Below are 26,285 nucleotides of genomic sequence, written 5' to 3'. Positions count from 1 at the left end.
TAAGTGTTGCTAAAATTCATGAAATGATTTTTAATGATTATCATTAGTTAGAGGGGTGTCTCTTGTTGAAATTAATATGCAATATGTAGGCCCCTTATGTTAGGTACATGAGAACCAGAAGTAAAATGCGAAACCTGCGGCTAAGACTGCTGTGCTGATTTTACACAGTGAAATTGCAAGTTACAGACGGGAGGCAAAATAACACGAAAAGTAGGTGGATGGGACATTGAAAACTATACACCGGTAAGTTTGTGACATGTGATAGTGCAACATGCACGCGGTACGGAAGGTTAACCCTCTGCAAGGAATTAGCTGGGGGAGGTCTAAAAAGCTGAAAAATCATGAAAAATTTGCAAAATAAGAAAGGGTCAACATCTCATCAAAGGTTTTGATTAGTAATTTTCTTCAGAAATTGGTGATTGGCCTTATAAAGAGTGAATTAAAGGTATTTGTGCTGAATGGGAACTGAGGAAATTCTAGTTACAGAGTTCCGAAGACATGCATCCCTTGGCTACAATGAATTGTATAAAAAAAAACTGTCCCCTGCCACCTCCCCACTCTGCCATCTAGGCATATATCCATATACAATTAAATTTTAATCATTTAAGGTCTTTCGATTGTCGTGTGACGTCATCAATTTTCAACAATCGCACGAGCAGTATTCCGGAATATTTTTACCGTTATCAGCTTTAATTTTAGTGGCTAAAATTAAAATCCGGTTATGGTTTCACAATGTCTGCTGAAAAGAAAGACGTCTCGCGAAAGAAAAAGGGCACATTTGCCAAGAAAGGACACGGGAAAAAGGTATTAGGTTTGAGAAAAGGTTTAAACTCGCGCTTAGCCAGTAGTAATGGTGATCCTTTACCCCCAGTTCAGAAGCATATGGATGAAACATGTGACACGGATTGTGATATTCCAGTGCACATTGACCACGACTATTACGGCATCCAGGAAAGGGTTATAGTGTGTAGTGATGAAGTTGATGAAGATTCATTCGTTCCCGATGAAAATACTTATGACTGGCGTGTGGGGAGACGAATTGTGGAGTTGGGCATGCTCGCAGACGGCCTAAGAGCTTGCAAGCTTTGCCAATTTCCTTTACAACTTCACAACTGCATAAGTGAAAAGAAATTTGGACTTTCGCACATATTAAATATAAAATGTGAAAATTGTGAGCTAATTAATGACGTTGCTACAGGAAGCCGCCACAGAACAGAAAAAGGAGGGTTGGCCTGGGATGCGAATACAAAACTAGCTGCAGGTAGGGCCACCACTGTAAAATTATATTTATGTATTTTCACAGGCCTATGAATTTCTATCAATAAGCAGATAAATGTATGGGAAGAAAAAGATATATATGCTATACATATTTGTTCTGATATCTGTTTATTCATAAAAAAAAAATATGCATGCTCTGACAAAGGTTTTTGAGCAATCAATAGGTAATAAGATGTGTATATATATCATACTATAGCATGAATAAATTATTTGATCAGGGGTGTCTTACATATGTCAAAACTATGTGTGTAAGGCTTTAGCCATTCTAATAAGGTAATGTTTGATGGTTGTACTAATGGCAATATTTTCCATTTTGCTAAGGAATGATCAATGGAGGGTTTGGAGAAAGCCACATAAATACCTTACTTGCTGTTCTTAATATTCCTGGAATATGCCATAAAAACTTGAAAGAAAGAGAGAGAGAAGTGGGGCAAAAACTTGAAGTCATGGCAAATGCATCATGTAAAAGAAATCTGGCAAATGAAGTAGCTTTGTAAGTTTATACAACAATGTCGTTGCATGATTAAGTTGTAGAAACAAAGAATTGAAATTACCTTTACATTTATTTTTTTATGAGCAGAGTCGATCCCATTGTTAAGTTGACCTTTTTTTATGTAAGGACTGATTCACATGAGGATGGGATTGTTGTAAGCTTTGATGGAGCTTGGCAGAAACGAGGAACTGGAAGGGCATATAACAGTCTTACTGGTGAGTTGTGGTATTATATTATTTTAGGAAAATAATTTAAAGGCTTTTTAAAAGTTTTTTTTACAACATTGAGTAGGGCAAACAAAATAAATTCTACCAGTAATAAAAAATTATATAATGAATTTCATTGTGTACAAATGAACAATCAATTCAAATTCATTTATCAGGTCATGCCAGTCTGATAGGCAACAAAACAGGTAAATGTGTTGGTTATGCACTGAAAAGTAAGAAATGCCGTATCTGCAGCGCCGCCAAGGAAAAAAATGTAACACCAAGAAAGCATAACTGCAAGAAAAATTGGAAAGGATCGGCCAAGTCAATGGAACCAGCCATGGCTTGTGAAATGCTGCAGTCTGTTTTGGACCAGGGAGAAAAAGTAAATTACTAATAAAAGTTGTGCTCAAGTTTTAGATTAATTCAAAGGTAGCCTTATACAACTAACATGCTTTTTTTTTTAAAGGTATCAACTCTTGTGATGGACAATGACAGTACGACTATAGCTAGAGTAAAGTCAACAGTGGACCAAAATATTACCAAGCGATGTGATAGTAACCACACAAGAAAAGGCTTTACAGCTTCCCTCATAGAGTTGAGCAAGGCACACAAGTTACTGAGCAACACGAAAGTCCGCTCCCACATTGAGAGGTGTTTTACCTACAGTATTTCCCAAAACAAAGGCCAACCAGAGCAACTGGCTGATGCATTAAGCAGTATAGTTCCTCATTTGTATGGTGTGTAATAAAAGCTTTATACAAATGTTGCTATTTAACTAAAATATGACAGGTTTTTTTTAATTTTATATAATATGACTGCAGATTATCTTGTTAATTTTAAACCATGATGTTCCAGAGGGCTATGTGTATATATATGAATTCATTTTAAAGAATTTATTTACATGTATGTATAGGTGAACATTCTAGTTGTGGATCCTGGTGCAGGGGCAATGAGGAGGGATTACCATATGGTAAACCCCTTGATGACAGAGACCTTAGGGAAGCCCTGCAGTCTCTTATAGAAAAATTCAGTTCAAAGTCATCTGAATTGGCGTATATGGGTTCCACTCAGCCAAATGAGAGTTTTAACTATATGGCTGCCTCAAAAGCACCAAAGAGATTGTAAGTACATGTTATAATTGTCTTGAATGTCCATACTGTACAAAATAGATATTGCTCTGACACTTTCAGTGTACATGTAAAAGCTAAATTTTTATCTGATAGCTTGAACTATTTATAATAAGAATAATTTCACATTAGTTATGTAGTTGATTTTGTAATACATTTATAATACAGGTTTTATGGGGGCTCAGAGAGTCTTGCGTCAAGGCTCTCAGCCACAGTCTGTCAAAAAAATGAGGGTTTTGAGTACATGTCAGAGGTAGAATGTATTACATGCAAAACAATTTGATTCAATTTTGAGATTGTTTTTACATCTTGTTTGAAGTTTTGTATTATTTCTATTCAGTGGTTTTAAAAATATTTAATGTTACTATATTTTTTCAGAATTAAAATGTATACTAATATATAAATTTAATCTTTATTTTACTTCAGTCTTATTTAGCCTTACAACTAATAGCTTATAAACTAACAATTGTTTAAATTGTGCAATATACATGTATGTTTTGATAAAATTGAAGTGTTTCCATTATCAATATATCTATTTAATATACAAAATTGTGCCTAATAATAGCTGCCACATTCATGATAAAAAATGTCTTCAATTGAATTAGAAGAATAAGTTAGAACAATGTATATGCTGAAGTATTTAACATTTTTATTGGTAGCTTAACAAGAGTTGTTCTGTGTCGCCGGGTACCTACACTATTAGACACATGAGACGTAAAGACAGGAAGATGCAAAGAAAACGACTAAGAGTTGGACAGCCGGATGTTAAACGTAGGAGACTGGAACTAAAGGCCGAAAGGCAATCAAAGAATGCATCTCAGTCTGTTCTTGAAGGTACATGTTTCTTTATTGGTATGTTGCAAGATTGAAAATACATTAGAATCTAATTTATTTATTTTATTTTTTCAAAGGAGACACATATCAGACAAACATTTGCCTGGGGTCGGAAGAAAACATTGATTTAAATGACATTCAACTAAATTCCCCTGTAGAAAACCTACACACATATCCATTGGTGTTTTTTGATTTGGAAACTGGAGGATTAGGTTTGTGAAATTTGCATTTTCAGTTTGATTTATAAAAAGAGATAATTGTGAATAATAATAGGCAATAGCTTATTAGTTTTTTTCCTTATTGCAGGAAGAACATCTGATATTATTCAAATTGCTGCAAAGTGCAAAGAAAAAGAATTTTCAGTATATGCCATACCAACTCGTTGCATCAGCAAGGAGGCCTCTGCAGCAACATGTTTAACCTTTGATGGAAACAATCTGTGCTACAAGGGAGAGGCAGTTCCAGCAGTTCCTCCATTTGAAGCACTCACTGCATTCCTGAACTTTTTAGATTCTTTTAATCATCCAATTATAGTTGGACATAATATTCAAAGTTTTGACTTGCCTATATTACGCCACCATTTAGGAAGTAACAATCTTCTTGAAAGATTTAGTGGTAATATAACTGGGTTTTTAGATACTCTGAAGATTTCAAAAAAATCTTTGAAAGATGTTAACCTGTCCAATTACAAGCAAGAGACATTAGTGCAGACTCTACTAGGAGAGGAATATGAGGCCCATAATGCTATGGCTGATGTAACATCATTAGAAAAGCTGTATTACTCAAAATTGTGTCTGTCAGATAGAACATTATGTGAAAATATTTTTTATTTGTCATATTACACATGCAAGGAATCTTTAGAGCCTTTATTAAGATGCAAAGTTTTGTCAGCTTTAATGCTTCGAAAGTTGGTTGTAAATGGCCTCAGTTTGTCACATTTGAGACAAATCCATACTAGAGACCCAGAAAATGGTATTCGAAATGTATTCACAGAACCATTGACAGAAAATCCCAAAGCTGCAAGCATAACAAAGTCAGCAAAAGTTATTCAGAAGGTTGTTGAGTATTTCAGTTTGTAAACATTCATATGCAAACATGTATTATAGTGTTATTAAATGTGTTTAATGAAACTTAACAGTTTTGTCGGACTCTGTACATACGGGTACTACATGAATAAATAAGATCATATATATAATTCATGGTTTTCCCCACATTTCTTGATTATTTGTTGTGTGTTAACACAATTGAAGTTATTTGGAGTGATATGGCAATTATTTTCTTCAATTTAGATAGTTGGAATCGTTGAATTCATTGAAAAACTGTCAAAACTGTATAATGGCAACCATGTATAGACACCATTTTTCAAATTTTTTACCTGGCAAGATACTATTTTCTTTTTGAATTAAGATAGGATATATAATGAATTACAAATGTACCAATTTTGAGTGGGTTTGAACCATTATTTAAAAAGTTATAGACATTTCACTGGATGAAAAATCAAGTTTCAGCAAAACTGAAACTATATGGAAACCTTGCTGAAACTTGAAGTTGAAGTTTCATGTATAGTTTCCGCAATGTGGAAACCATTATATCGATTCAGCAAGTATCCGTTAGGTTTCAGTCAGCAGAAACTTTAGTCTAAGATTCCTGATGGTTTCCGCAATGCGGAAACTAAATTTAAATCGTGTGAAAAGTTGTGTAAATTATTATGGAAATATCAATCAGTTTCAGAACATTTCCGCTAAGTTTCAGTATGCTGAAACTTAAAGTTAAGATTCCAAATGGTTTACGCATTGCTGAAACTATTACTAAAATTGATTTGAGTTTAAGAGTGATATCATTTATTTTCAACAGGTTTAAGTTTAATTCTAGCCTAATGATAATGAATCCGTACATACTAAAATGTATAGTAAGGTTTCAGCGTGACTGAAACTATATGTATACATGTAACTATCTTCAAATGTGGAAAAAAAGGCGATTAAGAACCTTACTAAGTAATTAATTGAATTTGAAAAGAAAAACTGACGTCTGATCTTGTTTAATGCATATGATGAAATCATTAATCTTAGGTAATCGGGCACGTGTATACATGTGTATACATTCTTTGTCTAGGTGACCTCCTCTGTGATTTTCCTGTATATTCTGTGTGGATTGCAGGGTTTTTTCTGTCAGGAGTGAACAAAAGACTGTTACATAACATATACACAGTACGAAGCGTGAGTTTATAACTGGAGCCCGGCAGGATTTTTTTTTCAATTTGTGTGTACCTGAGTTAGTAAAACTGATAAGTAAATTATAATTATTTAGTAAAAAAAATCTAGCTAGTTGTATATCGCAAACAGTGTATGAAGAAGAATTTTACTTAGTGCACTCAATAAATTAATATACCTATTTTGTAAGACTCCTTCTCAAATCCTTTAGTTATCATTTGAATGAACCTTTAGGTACAGTAACTAATTAAGCAAACAAATTAAGGTAACGTCGTTGTAAATTTTTACAAATCATACCAAATACTCGTACAACCTGAAGTTTAGAGCTAATTCATTTCTTTTTTAATACCACGCCAACACATGTACACAGGAATTTTTTTTTCATTCTACAGTTGATAATAACAAGTAAAACCCACTTCGAGTTTGAGTCTAATATAATAATTGTTTAATTATTTACATGCATTTCAGACTTTACTACATGTATGACTGTATCATGAAATTCACTGGCGTCGGAAGCAAATTGAAAGTGGGGGGGGGGGGGGGGGGGCTAGACTAATCCTCAGAAATATTGAGGAAAAACCCTAATTCCCAAAATCATGAAAATCCTAATCCGTGGGGGGGGGGGGGGGGGGGGGGGGGGCTAGTATGCTCCAGCTCAATCTAGCTCAATCTAGTATGACTATTACTCCAACTTCTCAATCTTTCATGGTAAATTTAGGAACAATTACATTTCCGGCGAGAAAAAGTGGGGGGGGGGGGGGGGGGGCTGGGCTATGTACCTAATGGTTAAGTCTAACTTTGCACTAAGCCCTCCCCCCCCCCCCCTAGCCCCCCCCCCCCCCCCCCCCCGGTTCGACGCCTATGTGATTCGTGCATTTCTATACTTTGTATTTACTTTATGTACTGTAAACACAGATATTGATACATGTTTATGAAACATGCACATGATTCTGTTATAAGATATAATAAGCATTATTCATAATTTTACTGAAGTTATACGTTATATTACAAAATCAGTTTAAAATCCAGCACTAGCCATGTGGTGCACGTGATTTTAATCCCATTTTTGATGTAGAAAGTATACCAAATAATTAAAATTATATTTTGTTTATATATCAGTCCGACATGTACGTCCTACTTCCCGGCTTGTTTAACGCGTTTGTATTTTAATTTCATTAGTATTCTTAACGTACTGTTCATCGTATGACCAATCAGTGCACTTGTGTAACTGTAAAATAATTGCCATCAATTCATCGTAGTTGTAAATTCACCGTACGGGTGAACGCTGTTAATCGGACCGCGTTAATTGGTCGGCATCTAATTATATTTGTGATTTATGTGTGTTCATGCAGAACCTGCTCTGTGATGAACATAATATTTTCACACCTCTATATTTTTAATAAGAATACGACCGTGCTTAGAATCGCGGTGAAAATTGGACAAGTCAAGACTAACTTGTCAGTAAACTATATATGGCTCTATCATATTTAGTTTGGCAAAATCATCAGTACATGTAAATAAAATATAGTTAAAGACAAAATCTGATACATATGTCTCATTAGAATTTGTTAAATTTCATTAGACATTTGTAAACAAACGGTCGGCCATTTTTTTTTTGTTAATCACGTTTTACAAATACAATTGTAACAAACACATGCCAAAACTTTGTCGTATTTAACCAGGAAATACTGACTCCGACAGTTCTTATTTAAAATAAATATACATGTAAAAAGTATACTATTCGGTAAAAAATGATAATTTTGATTAAACATTATTCATTTTAAACTATCCCAAGATGCACTTTTCCAAGATTTAGCGGGTTCTGATTGGTCAGTATTGGCGCACTTTATGATTCCGAGCGAAGGTTAAAATGGACAAGAAAGTGCTGTTGTAAAATGGAGAATTGAGAAGCATTAATAGGCTCTACAACAAGGAGATAATGCAGGAACGAAGAACTCATGTCAAGGTAACTTAATTCACAATATAGATACTCCCAATAACATTTTCAAGGCTCTAATTTATCTCTCATTTGTAAACGAGATCTCGCGCCATCAAATCAAGATGGCGTCATTTTTTCAAACTTGGTTCGGCATTTTAATTTTTATTACCGTATCTCTTTAAGATATATGTTTTGACCAAGATAACCATTAACCAACTTTATATGCATGATAATCAAAAATTATCCCGGGTATACACATATATAATTACATAATCGTCTCTAATATATGAATGCTTGGTTGGTAAACAAGACGAACAATGAATCTTTCGCACATTATACAATTTACAAACTCTAAATGTAACGTAAATATTAAAAAAAAATTAATATTTAAATCCGGAAAATGAATATTTCACGTTTTTCTTTTTCAGCATTGACAGCATACAAAGTCAATGTTTCCGGTGATTAGTTGCATCCTCTGTTCGGTGATTCGTGTGAATGTTTTGACCAGCTGGATGATGTGAACGCAAGGTATTGCTTTGAAATTGATTATTTTCACCATTAACTTATACATGTGTTGGATGTTTATAATTTACTGTAGTAATTTTTGGGAAATCCAGGTCTAAGTTCTTGAAAAGGAGGTTGATGGGGGGGGGGGGGGGGGGGGGGGGGTGGGGTGGTGGTGAAACACACTTATTGTTGATAAGTTTTTCCATTGTTCAACAAACAATAATTGAATCAAAATGAAAATAACATTGCTTCAAATATTAAATGAAACATTTTACACCAGATAGTACTGTAGTCATTGTATGACATAGTTTAAACAGCAACTGGCAACTGTATAGTAGCTTCTGTATTCAGAATTTTATTCAGAATGCTTTTATTACATGTTAGGCTGAATGTTTATTGTTTAAAAATCTAAATGAAACTTTATTATTCTTGTTTAAGATAAATAGAACAGACATACAGCCCAGTGAAAGGAACAAGTTCATCGCAAGAAGAAGAATTTTAATGCTACCCCTGTCCAGAACTACTAAGTCTGCTGTAACCATGATGTGATCATATGAGTGCTTCACCGGTCTGGACAATGCTCGAAAATCCCCCAAAAAGGCCTATTTCCATAAACTACGACTCAAGTTACATCAACAACAGCCAAGGACACTCCTTATTGATTCGAATGGACACATCTCTACGACCCGACTAAACCTCTGCAGAACAAGACTTTTTAACTGTAAAGTATTCTCATTTCAAAAAACCTATAAACTATAAAAGTACTTTTTTTTATATGATCAAATACCAGTATATTACAATGTCTGTCTGTAAGCTAGAATCTTAGAAAATCACATGGTTTTGACTTATTAAATGATTGATTAGACCTTGCAGATATTAACTTTCATTTTCTTAAATAATTTGTTATATTTGCAAATATTGTATAAAATATTAGACTCCATGTAACATATATCCTCACACCTCCAAGTTGATAAGTGTTAACTATTTTTTTTCCATTTTCTTTGTTTAAGCATTTATTGATAACTTAGTTTTTATTTGCAGCAATATATGAAAACTTAAGAAACTAATCTTAAATGTAAAAACACTGCATTAGGAGATGAATGCATGGGTCATAGAAATGATAAAATACACCAAACAATATTCAATTATGTCGTATATGAAAATATATAAAGACAACATATACCCCATGTATGACAATTTTTATATAACAAAATTACTTGCATGGAAAGTTGTTTCCATGTGGGTTTTTATTTTAATCTGTGTTATGTAACTAATATTGGAATTAGCTTTTACATCATAAGTAAAATGCTGGTATTGATGAGAATTGTAAGGTGAATGATCTGTGTGATACTTTGTACTTTATACATTCATGCTACAAAAAGCAAGTACATGTACATGTAGTAATACTTGACATATATAAACAATATATATTTTACTTCATGTCTTGGATTTAAAAATATAAATGTAGGTAAAGTAGTGAAATGTAGGAAGGTAAACCATGTGTAAAGAAGATTATTCATCAGGAATGAAGTGTGTTGCAATCAGCATAATTAATTGTGTACATCATATTTTTGCACATGATTTGACAGACTGCTCCATTGTTAGCTTTTTATTGGCCAACAAGCTTTTCATATCTCCCTCTGGGTCATCTATTAAATACTGAAAGGTTTATGATATTAAAATCTGATCAGTTGGTGCATCATGGGTGGAAATGAGAAGTTCACTTTGGACTTAATGGATAAAAAAATGATATCAAATCCTGTTCTATTGTAAAACATTAGATTATATTACTAACAAAGAAAAGATTTATCCCAACTTGTAAGTGGGTCACTTTGACCTCATTTTGGAATTTATTGACATACATATTCAAATCAAATCTGGGTCATACCTCTATAGTCAACTACTATCTTGTAGTGTATTTTTTTTTTTTAAAGATGGATACTTTAGACTTTTCAAAAATATTTTATGGTGTACATATTCATTGTAGTTCAAAACAAATTGAGACAAGTGTATCATGTTCATGTAACAGTGAAGTTTTCTTTGTTTATTCATGTACATGCAGTTATTTTGTAAATTGCATTCATGTTTTTAAAAAAGTAAGATCTTTGTTGCATTTTTAAAGGGAGATTTGATAGGCATTTAATCGAGATGAAAAAAAAATACAAATGTAAAGATTTCTATGGGTTTTTTTTTTCTTGTGCAATTTTATCATGTTTTAAATAAAAGTCCCTAATAAGGGAATTGCCATATGGATGTTGTATTGTATCTTGGCTGTATTTTATTTATTATTGGAAACAATTTCAGATTTTTGAACAAAATAAATTTGGAACTGTTTGAAATTGTTTTGTTTTTACATAAAGTAGAAACCTTGCCCAGCTTTTGTGAAAGCAAAAATATAAAAAGTTTCAGTAAGTTTCAGTTGCGGAAACCCTTTGTAAACAATATGTATCCCAATGGTATATGGAGGTTGAAACTATGCAGAAACTTCAAGTTTCAGTAAGTTTCCGTCGCGGAAACCATTTGTAAACAATATGTATCCCAATCGTATATGGAGATTGAAACTATGCAGACACTTCAAGTTTCAGTAAGTTTCTGTTGCGGAAACCATTTGGATTCATGGACAGCCTAAGTTTCAGCACTGCGGAAACTTAATGAAACTTGAAGTTTCCGTGCTGAAACCTGTCGGAAACTTAAAGTAACCTTAAGTTTCCGCAGAGTTTCCAAAGGGTTTCCGCAGCGCTGAAACCAGATATTTCATCCAGTGTTTTGATTTGGTGTACTGTATTTCTTCAGTGTTGAAAACATGAATCAAAATCCATTTTTTTTGTTATTATATACATACTGGCAAGTTCACATGACTTTAAATTGTTTAAAAACATAAAATAAATAATAATGATTAATTTCTAGTAAGATTTGGTTTTATTTTTTGGAATTAAGTATGGAATGTATGTGATGTTTGATTGGAGAGTTGTTGTCGCTATAATTGCTCTGATAGTGTACCTGTGTTAGCTCCTACAGCATGAAAAATATATAAGCAACATATCAATATTTTAGTTTGTTTTGATTGTTAACATATTGATCTTCAAATTTAAACAACAATTTTATGGATTAAACCATAAAAACATCAAGGGTGGAGAAACCTTAAAAATCATTATAAAAATAATAATTTTTATTGGAACTCTTTATTACGAGGAGATACAAAAAAGATGCTCGAGGAACGTGTCGTCTGACCTTTATCTAGATGAAAATGTAACGTACTCAGTTTTGTGGTATTTATACAGTGTTATGAAGAGATTTTAACTTTCACCCTATAAAAATACTTTGTCGTAAATTCTCATGACAAATAACTTGAGGTCGAGCTTGAATATGTGGAAGGTAGGTCATTCTTAAACTAATTCGCAGATAAGAGGAAATTATTTTTTTTTATTTTTTACTCTATTTTACCTATTTAATTACATTATGTTTCATTAGCAGATCCTCTGGAAAATATCTTCTCACAATACTTGTAATACATATATGCAAGTTAACTTATATGTACAGTAGATATTTCAATTATATCAGATCCTTTCCCCCTTGGTGCCCCGATAAAAAAGAGAAAACAAGAGGCCCATGGGCCACAAATCGCTCACCTGAACAATAGTCCTTGTGTCATTTTTTTTCGAAAGGGTTTATTATAAAGTGAACTCTGAATAAATATTGTAAAACTCATATATTTCAAGATTTTGCCATATATTAAACAATACATAAAAAGAAGAAACAATTTTATCTTTGGCATGTTTTTTTTCATAGTTATTTTATACATCAAATAAAACTGAATTTTAAGCTCTAAAATACACATTTCCAGTAAAAAAAAAAATCCCATTTCACTGAAAAAATTGAAAAATATTCGTTAAATAATTAAAGATTGTTTGGCATCTCTTTTGTATTTCAATCATTAAAAGCTTCTTTATCGATTCATCAAATAAAAATATTGCAGGTGTGATGAGGACATTAGGCATGTTAGATTTTGCATTCTCATCGATCATCTGTCTTATAGACTAAACTCAAAAAACATGAAAAGTCTATCAATGATTTCACTTTTTTTCCATAACCATTTTTATATTTTGTTCCTTTATCTTTCCTTACTGTGTGTTTGTGAATCAAAACTTGTGTAAAAACTAAGATCCACACCTTTTTGAAGTTGTTTGAATTTATGATCTTTGATCCCGAGCACTTGGATCATGTCGGGATCGAAATTAAAAAAAAACAAAAAAAAAAACAGAACAAAAAAAACTAGTCGATAAACATAAATTTGTATTTCCAGATAATTTAACTATGATAAACTTATCATGGAAATTTCTTTTTTCTTTTTTTTAATACTTCTTTTAAATAAAAAATGATTTAAACAATGCACTATCTTAGAATGATTGCATAGTAGTCTCACAAACTGTAGCATTGTTATTCTTAAAAAGAACAGTTTAAAAACATTTTCCCATTATATAAGTCTATGTTAAACTTTGAACATATTTTGGAGCCGTACGTAGTATTAGTCCGGGGATCACGGTTTTCACAATTTAGAATCTACACTATCTTAGGGTAATTGTATAGTAATCTCACTAAATTTAGCACTGTTGTCCTTAAGAATACATTTTTAAAAACATTTTCCCCCATATATTTCTATGTTAAATTTGTCTTTTTTAATCAGTTTTGAACCCCTCTTGGGACCCCAGTATTGACCCGGGGACCGCGATTTTTACAATTTAGAATCTTCACTATATATACAAGTTTTGGTGTAAATATTGGCATATCTGGTGCAGTGGTTCTTAAGAAGAAGATTTTTTAAGACACCCACCCAATTTTCGCAGTTTTGCAATTATCTCCCTTTCAAAAAGGGTTGTGCCCTTTATTTTAACAATTTAGAACCCCCTTTCCATAAGGATGCTTTGTACCAAGTTTGGTTGAATTTGGCTAGGTGGTTCTAGAGAAGAAGTCAAAAATGTGAAAAGTTTACAGACGGACGGACAGACGGACGGACGGACGGACGACGGACAACGGGTGATCAGAAAAGCTCACTTGAACCTTCGGTTCAGGTGAGCTAAAAACCTTAAATACGCTTTCGATACAACACAGATGTAGTAGGTTATTTCGAAGTCATTGTCTGTTTTCCTCAAATTATGTATTACAAGGAAATACAAGAAACATTGGTGCACGCACCAAATTTATGGGCTGTACAAAATTGCAGGAGTAGGATTGCTTCTATCGAGTAAGGTTTCTAAAAACTATGATTAGACAATATTAAGTGTCCATTAACGCATAAACCTAATTATGTCCAAATGAACTATGAATGTTAGAACTTCGATGAATATTTATCAAGATATTCAGCAAACAGTATTTTCTTATGTGCAGAAAACTTTGAACCTTTCACCTCAAAATCACTAGATCAGTACTAAAGGGGCTACCTTAAACATTGCTTAACCTAACTTCAAACCATCTTTCTATGTGTCTGTGACCTTTAATCCCAAAGCAGCAAGCTAAGGGTCATGCAGATATCAAAGTTAACTTAGTTATAAAATGATCAATTCATTTTGAATATATGAAAACTTTATTGACACAACAAGTTTAAAAAGAATTGACTAGTTGTAACGACTAGAACAAAGAATATCATGTTTTGAGAGCTATATTGAACTAAAATAATACTGCTTGTAAATATTTTGTACCGAGTGCTAAAGCTACAGTTTGTATAATGCCGCTAAAGTTAACAAAATCAACAACCAAAAATGATGACTGCTGATACTACGTACTTCTATAGCATTGAAAATTACAAAAAAAGTAAAACAAAAGCAAAAAACCAAAAAAACTTACATTACAACATTATTGCTTACTACAATACAACTGTCAGAGGTTAAACAACTCTGAGATGTTAAAATAAAATGTATATCTAACACTAATATAATGTTGGAAACATTTCCAAATGGACACCTATACAAGACATGCTCTCACTTTAAAAGTCAACATCCTTTGTAATTTCTTGTAAATTATCTCTTTAAATACAGCGCCTCTTTCATCTTGCATCAATTCACGTCTGAACATATACTTCTATAGCTAGAGAAACTATTTAACAAAAAATCTACAGTAAAAAAATCAGCTATATAAAAAAAATCTGAAATAAAAAAAAATCAGAAAAACCTAACATTGCTATCTACAACTGTGAGATTTTTTTGCTGTAATGTAACCTTTCAGAAAAACCTAACATTGCTATCTACAACTGTGAGATGTTGTAAAATGAGTTTTTCGCTGCATCTCGTAGCTGGTTATATTCTGTATAGCTAAAACCCCAATGCTTATCTATGGAAAGTCTGTCAATATTTTCCTTTGTGCAGTCTCTTAATTTCTCTGTTTCCTTTTCACTTGGCAGTCTAACTGGTCTTCTTAAATCAGACTCTCTTTTTACTACTGATTCATCAGCACTAGCAAAAAAGGAAGGCCATATCAGATGTGAACGGGAGATAAATTTACCATTTCTTCTGCTCTTTAGTCCTGTCATCATAAGGTAATTTGCTCCCATAACCTTGCAAACATCACTTTAAAGATAACGCAGAAAAACTTTCAGGCCATATTAATTTTGCAAAAATTTAATTTAATTTTCCAGGGTTTCCATTATTTTACTTTGAGAGGAAACTGATTTCTGATAAACGAGCAAAGTGCTTGCGAATAACTGACGTCATGTCAAGAGTTTGTTTTTACACAGCAGCTGGACTCAGCGGGCTATTATTAACAAATGCAGAAAAACATGACCAGTATTTAATAAAAAAAAAAATTATCGAAGATATTTTATAGGATATGTGAAGTTAAAAGTTGTCACAAATTCTTGAATATGTTATGACACAGATTGACATTCATTAAAACTTTGTTGATGATAAAGAATCAAATTATATAAAAAATAGTATGATAATAACTTAGTTCGCACTTGGGACCCTTCAGTTCAATAAACCAACGCACCACCGACAGAGCTAAAGGATTAAACCTAGTGCAAGTAGAAGCCTGTCAGTACTGAGCCTTATATACACAGTATTAAACTCTTCCCCTTTTCTTTTGAGATTTCTATCCCTAAGAAATCTCGCATGAGACACTAAACTAATCCACGTTGGTATTTTGTTGGGCGCCAATGTAATAGAACAGGCGGAATGAACAACTTGGCTCGAAATTGGGACCATTCAGCTATAAAACCAACGCTCTACCGACTGAGCTAAAGAGTTAACCCACTAGGTACATAATTATATCAAACTTTATAACTGTAAATAGAGATAGTGGAGGTTTATTTTTCTCATAAAATTAATGAATAACAAACTAGCATGATCAAAAAATACCTTCCAACTGATTCAAAAATTCTCCAACTTGTGTAATTGTTTTTCATTGCCAGGGGGCATTGGGGATACATCTAACAGAACATATGAGGTTGCAACATGGTGCATCATATATGTTGCACTTGTGTTGCGCTCCAATCCTGATTTTCTGCATAAATTATTTACAACAATCCACCCTGAATCATGTTTTTTTTTTAAGTTTTATGTTTGAAGGAGCATATGAATTATTTTTGTTTATTAATTTCTGCTACTCTGCGTATTTCGTAATCGTTGAAAAATTTCATTGCTTGTCAGCATTCCTTGGGTATGAGAAGTGGCACTATAGCTTGGTTACCTTTAAAGCATGCATGTAAGCAATTTGCTTTCACACAAAAGCTTTTTTTACGTCATCTTCAACATGCTTCACTCTTGCTTCATCTATCAATGCACTTTGAAGGGCATCTTCCTAATCTTTGACTGTCATTCTGCTTGGCTCACCTCCTCGCCTGGCATTTAACAGTGTTAATCTACAAACAGCAAAATCACGTAGCTGGTTATTTTTTTTTACAGCCAAAATTTTCATGCATATCTATTGAAAGTCTGACAATGTTTTTCCTTTCTGCAATCTCTTGATTTCTCTATACTTGGCAGTCTAACTGGTCTTCTTAAATCAGTCTCTTTTTTACTTCTAAAACATCAGCACTAGCAAAAAACTGAAGGCCAATCAGCTGTAAAACATTTGTAAACGAGAGATGAATTATGCCATTTCCTCTGCTTTTTTGTCCTCTTTTATCATTAGGTAATTTGTACTCATAACCTCACTTAGATATAACGCAGAGATGCTGCATCCATGAATAAATTTGATGTTACTAATGCATTTCAATGACAACTAGATTAATAACCAGCATGAACAAATACACTGTGCTGTTGGTTTTGAATTTAAACAGTATCATGATTAACAAACATCAAGTTTTGCTAGGAAAGTTTTTACAGTCAGCAAGTTTGATTCTTAAGACATTGCATATATATTGAGAAGTTGGTACATATGCAGAACTTGGACAACACCAAAGTGATCTACAGCAGGATTACTTTAAGTTTAGTACTTTATTTTCAGTCTTTATATGCTGCTGAACCAAATTCCAAACATAATATTTAACCAATTGCCATCTTCTCTCTGAAATTAACTTTTGGATGCCCTCACATTTCCTCCCTTGTAATAAAATATCGTTTTTACTTGGTGGACACTTCGAAGTAAATGTACTTTGGAATTTCTGCGCAGCAGTTGACGGTCTTCTGCCCAAGGGTGTCGGATTCTTTTTTTCATTTATATTTTGCAATAGTCTCCGTCTTCTGATGGTCGTCCGACATTTAAGCTTCAACCAATTGAACAAAATCCATGAATTACATCTGTCAACAATAGTAATCACCCCTCATCCTGCCCATACTGCATTAAATATGAAATAAATGGTAAAAGGGAGACGAGAAGTTAACATTTTTATCAATAGTCATACTTAAGGTTCAACAATTCTAAAGGCGTCGATTTTGAATCAGATCAACATACAAGTAAAAACCATGATGTGGCTAATACTGGCATCCAAATTGTTTCATATCTTGTTTCAATTTGGATTTATATTTGTTGCAAATCGAACATAGAAGAGAATTGGTGTTAACAACCTGTATTAAACAGTCTCTCTGCTTCAGAAAGGATACTAGGTATCTGCTGTGGGTGAGTACTGGAAATCACAACAGACAAGGATTGACAATAAAATAATAGAGGCTATTGTGAAGCTATTGAAACTATTGTGTGAGGGGACAGGCGAGCTTGACTTAAAAATAATATGTGCAGACTCTCTTCGTATCTCTTTTACTTAAAATTGAAGTAAGTTGATTTTTTTTTTCATCTAAGAGCTCTGTTTGGTAAATTGTACAGCCAATCTAAGTATTCTTGTGGTCTAGGTACAAAAATAGGGTTTGAGGCTACATAGGGGCATAATCTAAATGGATAAGTGGAGACTATTCTCGTAACTTTTTTTACTTAACGAAATCAACGTGAATTGAATGTTTTTAATCTTAGAGCGCTATTTAATAACCAGCCCCGACCAATCTCAGCATTTCCATTGTACTTTAAAAAAACTTTTAATTGTTTGGCCGTTTTATGAATTCCTTCTAAAGTTCCCTGACATGCTTTAAATCTGGTTCTCTTAAAAGCTTGCCAAAGGAAGGCTGTTAAAGTTTCGACACAGGGAGTATCATGTAACCTTACTAAAACATTTCTTATTTACAAAAAAACCATCAAACTTTTATTCTATTTTCCAAATTCTTAAATGCCAAAAAAAAGTAATAAGACGTATCTTGATGTATTAATTCACATTTTAGTCATAATAAACACTTTACAATGACAAAGACAAACTGGATAAATTTATAACAATTTGATTAAAAATTGTCCTGTTAATTACCTTATTATTTCTTCTGATTGGCTTACTTAAGAGCTTCATTACAATTAATTAATTAGTTAATTAAGACCCATCTGATGGTTTAAAAACTCCCGCATGATCTTTTTCTGTGTTGTCACATCATTTAACTCATCACACACTGCTTTTTTAATATTTATGTATTAGACGCCATTCCTCTAATTTGTAAATTTTATAGACCAATGAAGTGATATAGTTTTTTTGTCTATTACTTTTGCATCTTTTTGGCATGGTGTAGTGTATTCAAGATTCATTTAGTTTCCGCAGTATAGAAACATGGGATGTCCACCAATAAAAAATGGTTCCCGCAACGGAAACTTAATGAAACTTGAAGATTTTGCATAGTGTTAACATCCATAAATTGTTTGGATACATATGGTTTATAAAGGGTTTCCTGAATTGCAACCTACTGAAACCCTATTTTTACAACCAAGAAACTCTGCTAACTATATGAGCTAAGGATTGGATATGATATTCGAAATGGCAGCTTGGTATCTAAATTCCTTTCACCCTTCTTGAACAAATTTCCAAATTACAATTCAAAGTGAATATCAACATTTCATTAAATACTTGATTTCTTTTTCAAAAGCTTCCTGCTGTAAGCGATTATTTCTGTCACACCATCATTAAGTTCGGCGTCTGATGGAACGTTGAACCCATTTTTCGAACACTAACTTTATACATAGTCTGAAAAACCAATTTCAAACAGGTCTAAATTTATTCTAAATTGTTACTGATAATGTATAAAATACAGCCAAGATAAAATAATAGAGAGACATTCATATGGCAATTCTCTTATCGTGGACTTTTATTTAAAATATTACAAAAAATGTACAACAAAGGTTTTAACATCAAGATAAAATAATAGAGAGACATTCATATGAGTAGTAAGGTATAGAGTCTGGGGTCTGTATGGGGTCAATGACGTCACGGCTTATACCCTAAAAACCGTCTGGGGTCACCCATCCCACAAAACCATCTGGGGTCACCCATCCCATAAAACCGTCTGGGGTCACCCATCTAGGTCATTCACCCCATCAGACCACCTGGAAATACAAACTATAGTTCGAAGCCATTTTTAAGTCATCCCCACTTTTATAAAAATGTTGGGGTCACCTTGCACTTTTGTTTAAGGAGAATGGGTTAATTGTAGTTGTTAAAATTTTTTTAGACATATAAAAACTTCTCTAATTATCTGTGTTTGCAACTATAAGGTTATATGTCCAAAACTATATAAAGTCCAAGTTTTCTCACATTTTCTCAGTTCAATCTCGGCATTCACAAGAACACACCACCTTGTTCTAGTAAGTTATCTGAAGTATTTCTTGTGACCAAATTGATATTATTGTGATAAATTTTCGATACCAAAAGTAAGAACATTTTCAAAACTGCTTGATAATTTTTTTTAATTCAATATCAATAATTAAAATGTACATGATCTTATACGTATTTTAAATCTAGACACATTATAAATAAGTTGAATATACCAAAAAAAAAGTATTTTCGCAAAGAAAAATGACATATTAAGGTATTCAATGTATAATGATGAGATGTTGAAATTTTTTGAATCATTTTAAACTAGTTAAATATGTGTTTCTAGATAACAATAAAAGTGAAATGAACCAAATTCACATGACTGACAACATGTAAGAAGCCGGTCATTTTGCACCTTAAATTTTTTTAAAGAGTTATCTCCCCTTGTTAAAAAGAAGAACATTTTAATTTCGTCAAAATATCTGCGGTAAATGTTTCACTTTATTTCATATTTTAAAAGAGAGAAAGTTTATGCATGTATTAACCAAGAGAGTTTTACAAATTTTAAGTTACTTTTTACAATATCTTATTAAAACATACGTTGCCCATAGACTCCAATGCAAAATTCAAGGTGTATTTAGTTGAACCATAATCAATATTTTGAAAATTCCTTTGGTTGAGTATTTCTATTTTATAACATCTTCAAAATGATATCATGTTTAAGAATATCGGACCATTCATTTATTTGGTACAAAACATGGTCGTTATACATCGAATACCTTAATGACCAGCACCGATTCAACCAATTCCAATACACCCTATAAAATACCCCTGTTTTAAAGGGTGCCTTCAGAAAAATGAAAAGTTTTAGGTATCAAATATACCATGCATGGGAATTGTTTTTACTTCCAGTTTTTTAGGTAGTCAGAAATGTAATTTACAAGCATTGACGTCTGCAGAAGATCGATGCGCACAGAATTGACTAACTCCACAAGCGCACTCATCTCCTTTTTCAAAGGGTATTGCGCGCTTTCAGTTGTCGTTGATAAGGGAAGTAAATTACAATCGGGTGTCGGAAGAAACTGAGCAGGAAAAGGCGGGATATACCCTGGTGACGCTGGGCCGTACCGCGGTGACGCTGGGCTGTATTTGGGTGTCACCAGGGTAGATGTTGATATTGTACATTTTTCAAGCGCCTCGTACTTGATAGGGTTTTCCTGTAAATAATTTGGGGCCCTATATTGTTTTTAAAAAATGGCATTTAACATATGGGTCAAAAATAAAATTAATGAACATTTTAGGTATCTTTATTAACTTTATTAACATATTGACTTTATTGATTACATACATGCGGACTTTTTTCAATTAATTGTAAAATCGTGACATAAATACATTCATAAAATCTGTCGTAAACATATTTAAATTAAAAACTACGCAAAGTATGTATTATTGCTTTTTCAGTTGTAATACACTTTTATAGCATATCTCTATTTTAAAGCAGCACATAGCCACAATTACTATAAAAATGTTTGAAAAGTTGCAAAAATTACAATTTCTGTCGTTCGTCCAAATTGTTCAATTCCCAAATAAACAGTGATGCACATCTTCTGTAGCGCAAACGTTAATGTCACAGTCAATCAATTACAGCGTTGGATCTCGCACGAACTTTTGGATCGGTCTTTAGTTATTCATTTAAATATACACAACTCTTCATTCGCGATATTTCTGTAAACAATTTACCAGGAACGTCACCATTAGCATTTCCCTTCATAAGAACACACGCCGGGGCCACCTTATAAACATGATCTATGTATGTTGCGCATTTCTCTGGTGTCACATCGGAACTCCAGAATCCTAAGATAAAGGAATTTATGAACTTTTTTCTTGCAAACTATTTGAGACTGTTGCTTAATTATGTCTACCAAATTTAGAAGTGATATGACGTTAAGTAAAATAGCTATGAGAAAAGTCTTCGTATTTTTTGATTGACCCTTGTATTAACATTACACCATTACGTACATGCAACTTTTTTCAGTTCTGATAAATAAAAATGAATTTGCTCTATCGAATTAAGAATGCAAGGTGATTTTCTTGAAATTTAATTTGATTTTTGAGAAATAGATGCATTTTTCCCTCTAATTGTTTACTGTTAAGACTGGGGTTGACGTAGTAAAATATCCACACGGATAGCAATTACAATGTAAGCATATACGGAAGCAGGCAACACCTCCAAACTGATAACACTGCAGAGAGAAGTTATTTACATGAATACAAATGAAATAACCTTTTTTTTTTAAATTCTAAAAAATTGTTTGATTTTTTTCTTTGCCACTTGACATGTAGAAATTAAACAAAAACTTTTTGGGAAATTTTAAATCTTCATTAACAAACTTGCATCACACACTGTGAATATATTTTTTTCCTTCTCATTATTGCACATATGTTCTTAGTTTTAAAGATAATTTTTTTAAACTTACTTTTTAAAAAATCCTTTCAATCTACCCTACCGGTCCCTTGAAATTAGTGAGTTTTGCTGTATCGTTCTTACATAGATTTTATGTCAGAAGTTTATTTGATTCTGTATGTATTATGATAAAGATGTTATATTTTCAAACATTACTGTTCCACCAAAATCATATTCTTAACTAGGTTTCAAAGTCAGTAAGCTATTTCCATGTCATGTTTTACAGTTGTAAGAAAACTTAAGTATTTCATATATAGTCTAATGTACTTGTACTTATATGTAATTTTATATTTTGAATACTCAGAAACTGACAAGACTTGCAAGACAAATTTTTACATGATTGTGAATTAAAATTTTGATTCTGAGTCCTTCTTACATGCCCATGCAAAGCTGAGGCATGGTCAGATTTTGGTCAAAATTTATTTTTCTATTTTAATTGTTTTCAGTGCTTTTAAAGTAATAAATGCATTTCTAATGATCAACCAAACTTTGAGTGTCAGTCGTCGAGTAATAAATGAGAGATTATGCAAATTTAAGCTTAGATCATGTTTTTACTGTTACATTGCACCATTGTAAGCAAAATCATGCCATGAGCATTGTTTATATAAAAAAGAATTGTAAGCTATGTATCTTGCTTATAGTTATAACCCCACAACTGACACTCAAATTTGGTTGATCATCAGTTACTATTGTAACTAAAACTAAACCATTGTAAGCAATAAAAATAGAAAAATAAGATTTGGCCAAGATGGTGACCATGCCCCTTTAAAGTAAACCCCTGAATAACACACATAGCCTATTTTGTTATATGTACTATTCAACAAAATTATAAATTTCAGGTTGTCTGTCAAGAAAGAAAAACACATTAGAGTGCTTTTTGGAGGACTTAAAGTGGGCTAAAGGTAATCATGTTCTATTAAGACTTGCAAATTGGTTCTAAATATAAAACCTGAATGCATATTCATATGGCATAGAAAGTGAAAAAAGCACATGCAAGATAAAATTATACATATCGATCAGTTTTCAGATTTACAAAGTACATACATGCAATCAAGTATGGTTGTAACAAGCCTGACACAAACTTTTGAATTTATTGTTTGGTTGATTTAGCATGAAATGTTTTGCTCTTAATCCATTGATAGATAAATTGTATTAATGATCTCTGAACCTCAGCAATGTTCGATTATTCTAAATAAACCTGATTTCCTTTATCCGTACCATAAATTGACTTTTATACAGACAGTGTTCTATTGTTAGTATTACCACCATTTACACAACTAGGGTGTCCAAGTAGCGTAGTTAACAATGCACTCACTTATCACCGCTGTGTCCTGAGTTCAGTCCCCGTGATTGACAGTGGTTGTATGTAAAAGGGTATGGTGGTCGCCCGCTTGGACATGTGGGTTTTCTCCGAGTACTCCGGCTTCCTCCCACAACAATGACCCCCTCGCCTTAACATCCGTGCCAACGAAAGATATTAATATAAGTTGTAGAACTTGTTTATCAATCGTTGTAAAATAAATAAAGTTCAGTTTTTTTTTATTTACACAACTACATGCTTGGCATTGTGGATCCACCGAGAACTACTAATAAGTGACATGTTGGTAACGAAATTGAGCCATCGGTGCACCAGCACTTTTTTTCAAATGCGTTATTTCTACTACCAGTTTATCCACCGTAGGAAAAATTGCAATAACTTTGTAATATGCATTGATGCCATCTAAAATTTTATTTTATTGCATTTCATTTATAAAGTTTAAAAGAAACATAACACTTTTATAATGAAAAAATACTTTAAGGCTGAGGATCGGAGAACCTTAAAATGGCCATTTAAAATTAATATAAACTGTTTATTCAGCAAGGGCAATCGAGGATGAAAGAGGGGAAAATAGAATAAGGGCGAATATTTTTCTGTATACTGAACTATTTTAGAAAATTGTACAAAATATTTAAAGCTGCTTGGTCCGATTTTTTTGCAATTACAGTATCAAATTTTTTTTCATACAAATCATTTATCTTAGAAAGTTATGGACTTTCTCCTATTTACACCAGCAGAATCAGTCTCCTTTCAAAGTTAGAAATATTCAAAGTAAATAAAAATAATTTCTCTTTGGGCAAACGAAAAAACAAACCAAAATGCATCACGGGAATGTTTAGAAAAGGAGACCGCTTGGTTTCGTCCCCCGAATGATTGGGGTTATTCAACCCGCATGCTATGAATCAATTGTAAAGAAAACAGACTTTGGAAATATTAGCGAACAAAACGTACACATGTTTATTTGTAATTTGTCTGATCATTTTGACCTTTATTTAAAGCGATGTCAAATTCGTAATACAACCATACCCGTCTCGTCGTCAGGGGTGAAATTTAACATGAGGCGAAATAACGCGGTACCTTTTAATGTCGTTTGTTTTGTTAGCAAATTTTGTACGTATTTTTCTTCATTGAAATTTGGCATAATTGACGGGTAAAACTACTGCAATGTCTATTATTATTCATAAACTTAGCATAGCCATCGTTTAAAAGCGTGTATAAAATTTGATATAAAATCGGACCAAGCAGCTTTAAATAAGCTTACAAATTGCTATATATTATATATTAAATATATTACATATTTCCTTGGGAAAAAAATCATTATTTCAATGTAAAAATCTTTAAAAATATCACCAGCAAGGGTATAAAAATTACTTCGTTTTTTGTGCATCCATGCAGTCATAATTTCAATGTCTAAGATGTAAAGTTTTCTATTAATAGAAAGTCATGACACAAGTAAGTGTCAAGTAAGGGTCTCTAGGAAGAGAAAGAAAAAGAAAGGCTGCAAGGTAAATTACATTATATAAGAATTTAAGTTTATTTTAATCATTCAAAAATTGACCAAAGAAAAACAAATTCAGAACGGTCACAAGGTAAAAAAGAAAAAGAACATCGGATATGTTTCTCTAACATTTATTGTTCATACAAATTTAAAGTTGAACTGATGATTATTTTAGTATTTCAAATCTTGTTTAGGAGCAGTGCAGCAGACAGAAGAAAAAGAGAAGAAAATTCATTAAAATTCAAGAGGTTAGAAATAAATTACCAATTTCAAGCTGCTTGGATTGATTTTAGAATAATTTTTGGGCATTCGTAAAACATTTGTTTTACCAAATATATGTATATAAATGGATGATGTTTATTTGCATATAAATGGGCGATGTAGTAGCTATTAAGTTGAATAAAGCAAAATGAAACTGTGTGTAATTTGTATTAGCAAAACAAAAAATACTGAGAAGTAGATAGGAATATTTAAAAGAATAATGGGCAATTTTCCCCTTAGTTATATTTACTGGGCTGATATAATGCATTTATATAATAAAAAGACTTAAATTTTATATATTTTTGAAGGTCCAAGGTTCGGGTGATGTCGACTGTCCCCATTTACAGCCCAAAGACCACAGCTGTATGGAAATCCAAGCAGGTCTGGGTGATGTAGACTATCCCCAACTCCAACCTGAAGACCACAGTTGTTCAGAATGCCAAGAAGGTCTGAGTGACATCAACTATCTCCAACACCAACCCAATGACTACAGTTGTCCGGAACTCCAAGTAGGTCCAGGTGACGTAGACTATCCCCAACTCCAACACACTGACCATAGCTGTCTGGAACTCCAAGTAGGTCCAGGTGACGTCAATTATCCCCAACTCCAGCCCACTGATCACAGATGTCAACTTCAGTCCGATAACCACAACTGTTCAGAACCAGAACTCCAAGCAGGTCCAGGTGACGTTGACAATCCCCAACTCCAGCCCGATGACCACAGCTGTCCGCAAGGCCTTGCCAGTTCAGATGACGTCGACTATCCAGAGGATTGTGAAGATCTTAATGATCCCGACTATACTGTAGAGACCGAAGATGAAAGTGACAGTGAGTCAAGCATTTTGGATGATGAAAACAGCAGCAACTTGATGAACAATGTTGAAGTTGAATCGTGTATGGGTGATGTTGACTATCCCCAACTCCAGCCCGATGACCACAGTTGTCCGGAACTCCAAGCAGGTCCAGATGACGTCGACTCTCCCAAACCAGAGGATCGTGAGGCTCTTGATGAAAGAGATTTAGATTGTGACAACCCACCGTGCAAAAGAAAACTTGATGAAAAAGTTTTTTTGACAAAAAGTTCCCAAATGTTTTTATGA

General features: G+C 33.0%; 2 protein-coding genes across 4 annotated transcripts; both read left to right on the top strand.

Moving 5' to 3' along the window:
* The first annotated feature begins 601 nt into the window (after nucleotides 1-601).
* On the top strand, nucleotides 602-5,418 carry LOC105342721 (uncharacterized). 3 transcript variants are annotated; one of them, XM_066082086.1, is made up of 9 exons: nucleotides 602-1,261; nucleotides 1,600-1,771; nucleotides 1,859-1,986; nucleotides 2,154-2,362; nucleotides 2,447-2,717; nucleotides 2,894-3,101; nucleotides 3,767-3,941; nucleotides 4,019-4,153; nucleotides 4,248-5,418. In XM_066082086.1, the coding sequence occupies exons 1-7, from the start codon at nucleotides 733-735 to the stop codon at nucleotides 3,816-3,818; spliced, it is 1,569 nt and encodes a 522-aa protein (XP_065938158.1). In that variant the 5' UTR covers nucleotides 602-732; the 3' UTR covers nucleotides 3,819-3,941; nucleotides 4,019-4,153; nucleotides 4,248-5,418. The 3 variants fall into 3 exon arrangements, with proteins under 3 accessions (XP_065938158.1, XP_065938115.1, XP_065938062.1); XM_066082043.1 differs by lacking the exons at nucleotides 4,019-4,153; nucleotides 4,248-5,418 and having other exon boundaries at nucleotides 1,898-1,986; nucleotides 3,276-3,919; XM_066081990.1 differs by lacking the exons at nucleotides 4,019-4,153; nucleotides 4,248-5,418 and having other exon boundaries at nucleotides 3,276-3,919.
* Nucleotides 5,419-22,892: 17,474 nt separating this feature from the next.
* Nucleotides 22,893-26,285, top strand: LOC105319664 (uncharacterized). Its single transcript, XM_066087356.1, has 4 exons — nucleotides 22,893-23,010; nucleotides 24,864-24,931; nucleotides 25,119-25,172; nucleotides 25,494-26,285. The coding sequence occupies exon 4, from the start codon at nucleotides 25,551-25,553 to the stop codon at nucleotides 26,283-26,285; it is 735 nt and encodes a 244-aa protein (XP_065943428.1). The 5' UTR covers nucleotides 22,893-23,010; nucleotides 24,864-24,931; nucleotides 25,119-25,172; nucleotides 25,494-25,550.

This window comes from Magallana gigas, chromosome 1 (assembly GCF_963853765.1).
Source record: "Magallana gigas chromosome 1, xbMagGiga1.1, whole genome shotgun sequence".
NCBI lineage: Eukaryota > Metazoa > Mollusca > Bivalvia > Ostreida > Ostreidae > Magallana > Magallana gigas.
The sequence above is the reverse complement of the archived record's forward strand: the minus strand, read 5'-3'. Positions and strand labels throughout refer to the sequence as shown.

What these genes read in the sequence shown, in the direction of transcription:
- LOC105342721 (XM_066081990.1), top strand. Translation starts at nt 733, where the DNA reads ATGTCTGCTGAAAAGAAAGACGTCTCGCGAAAGAAAAAGGGCACATTT. An exon ending in GAATACAAAACTAGCTGCAG is followed by an intron (nt 1,262 to 1,599) that starts GTAGGGCCACCA and finishes CATTTTGCTAAG; the next exon opens with GAATGATCAATGGAGGGTTT. An exon ending in GGCATATAACAGTCTTACTG is followed by an intron (nt 1,987 to 2,153) that starts GTGAGTTGTGGT and finishes TTCATTTATCAG; the next exon opens with GTCATGCCAGTCTGATAGGC.
- LOC105319664 (XM_066087356.1), top strand. Translation starts at nt 25,551, where the DNA reads ATGGAAATCCAAGCAGGTCTGGGTGATGTAGACTATCCCCAACTCCAA.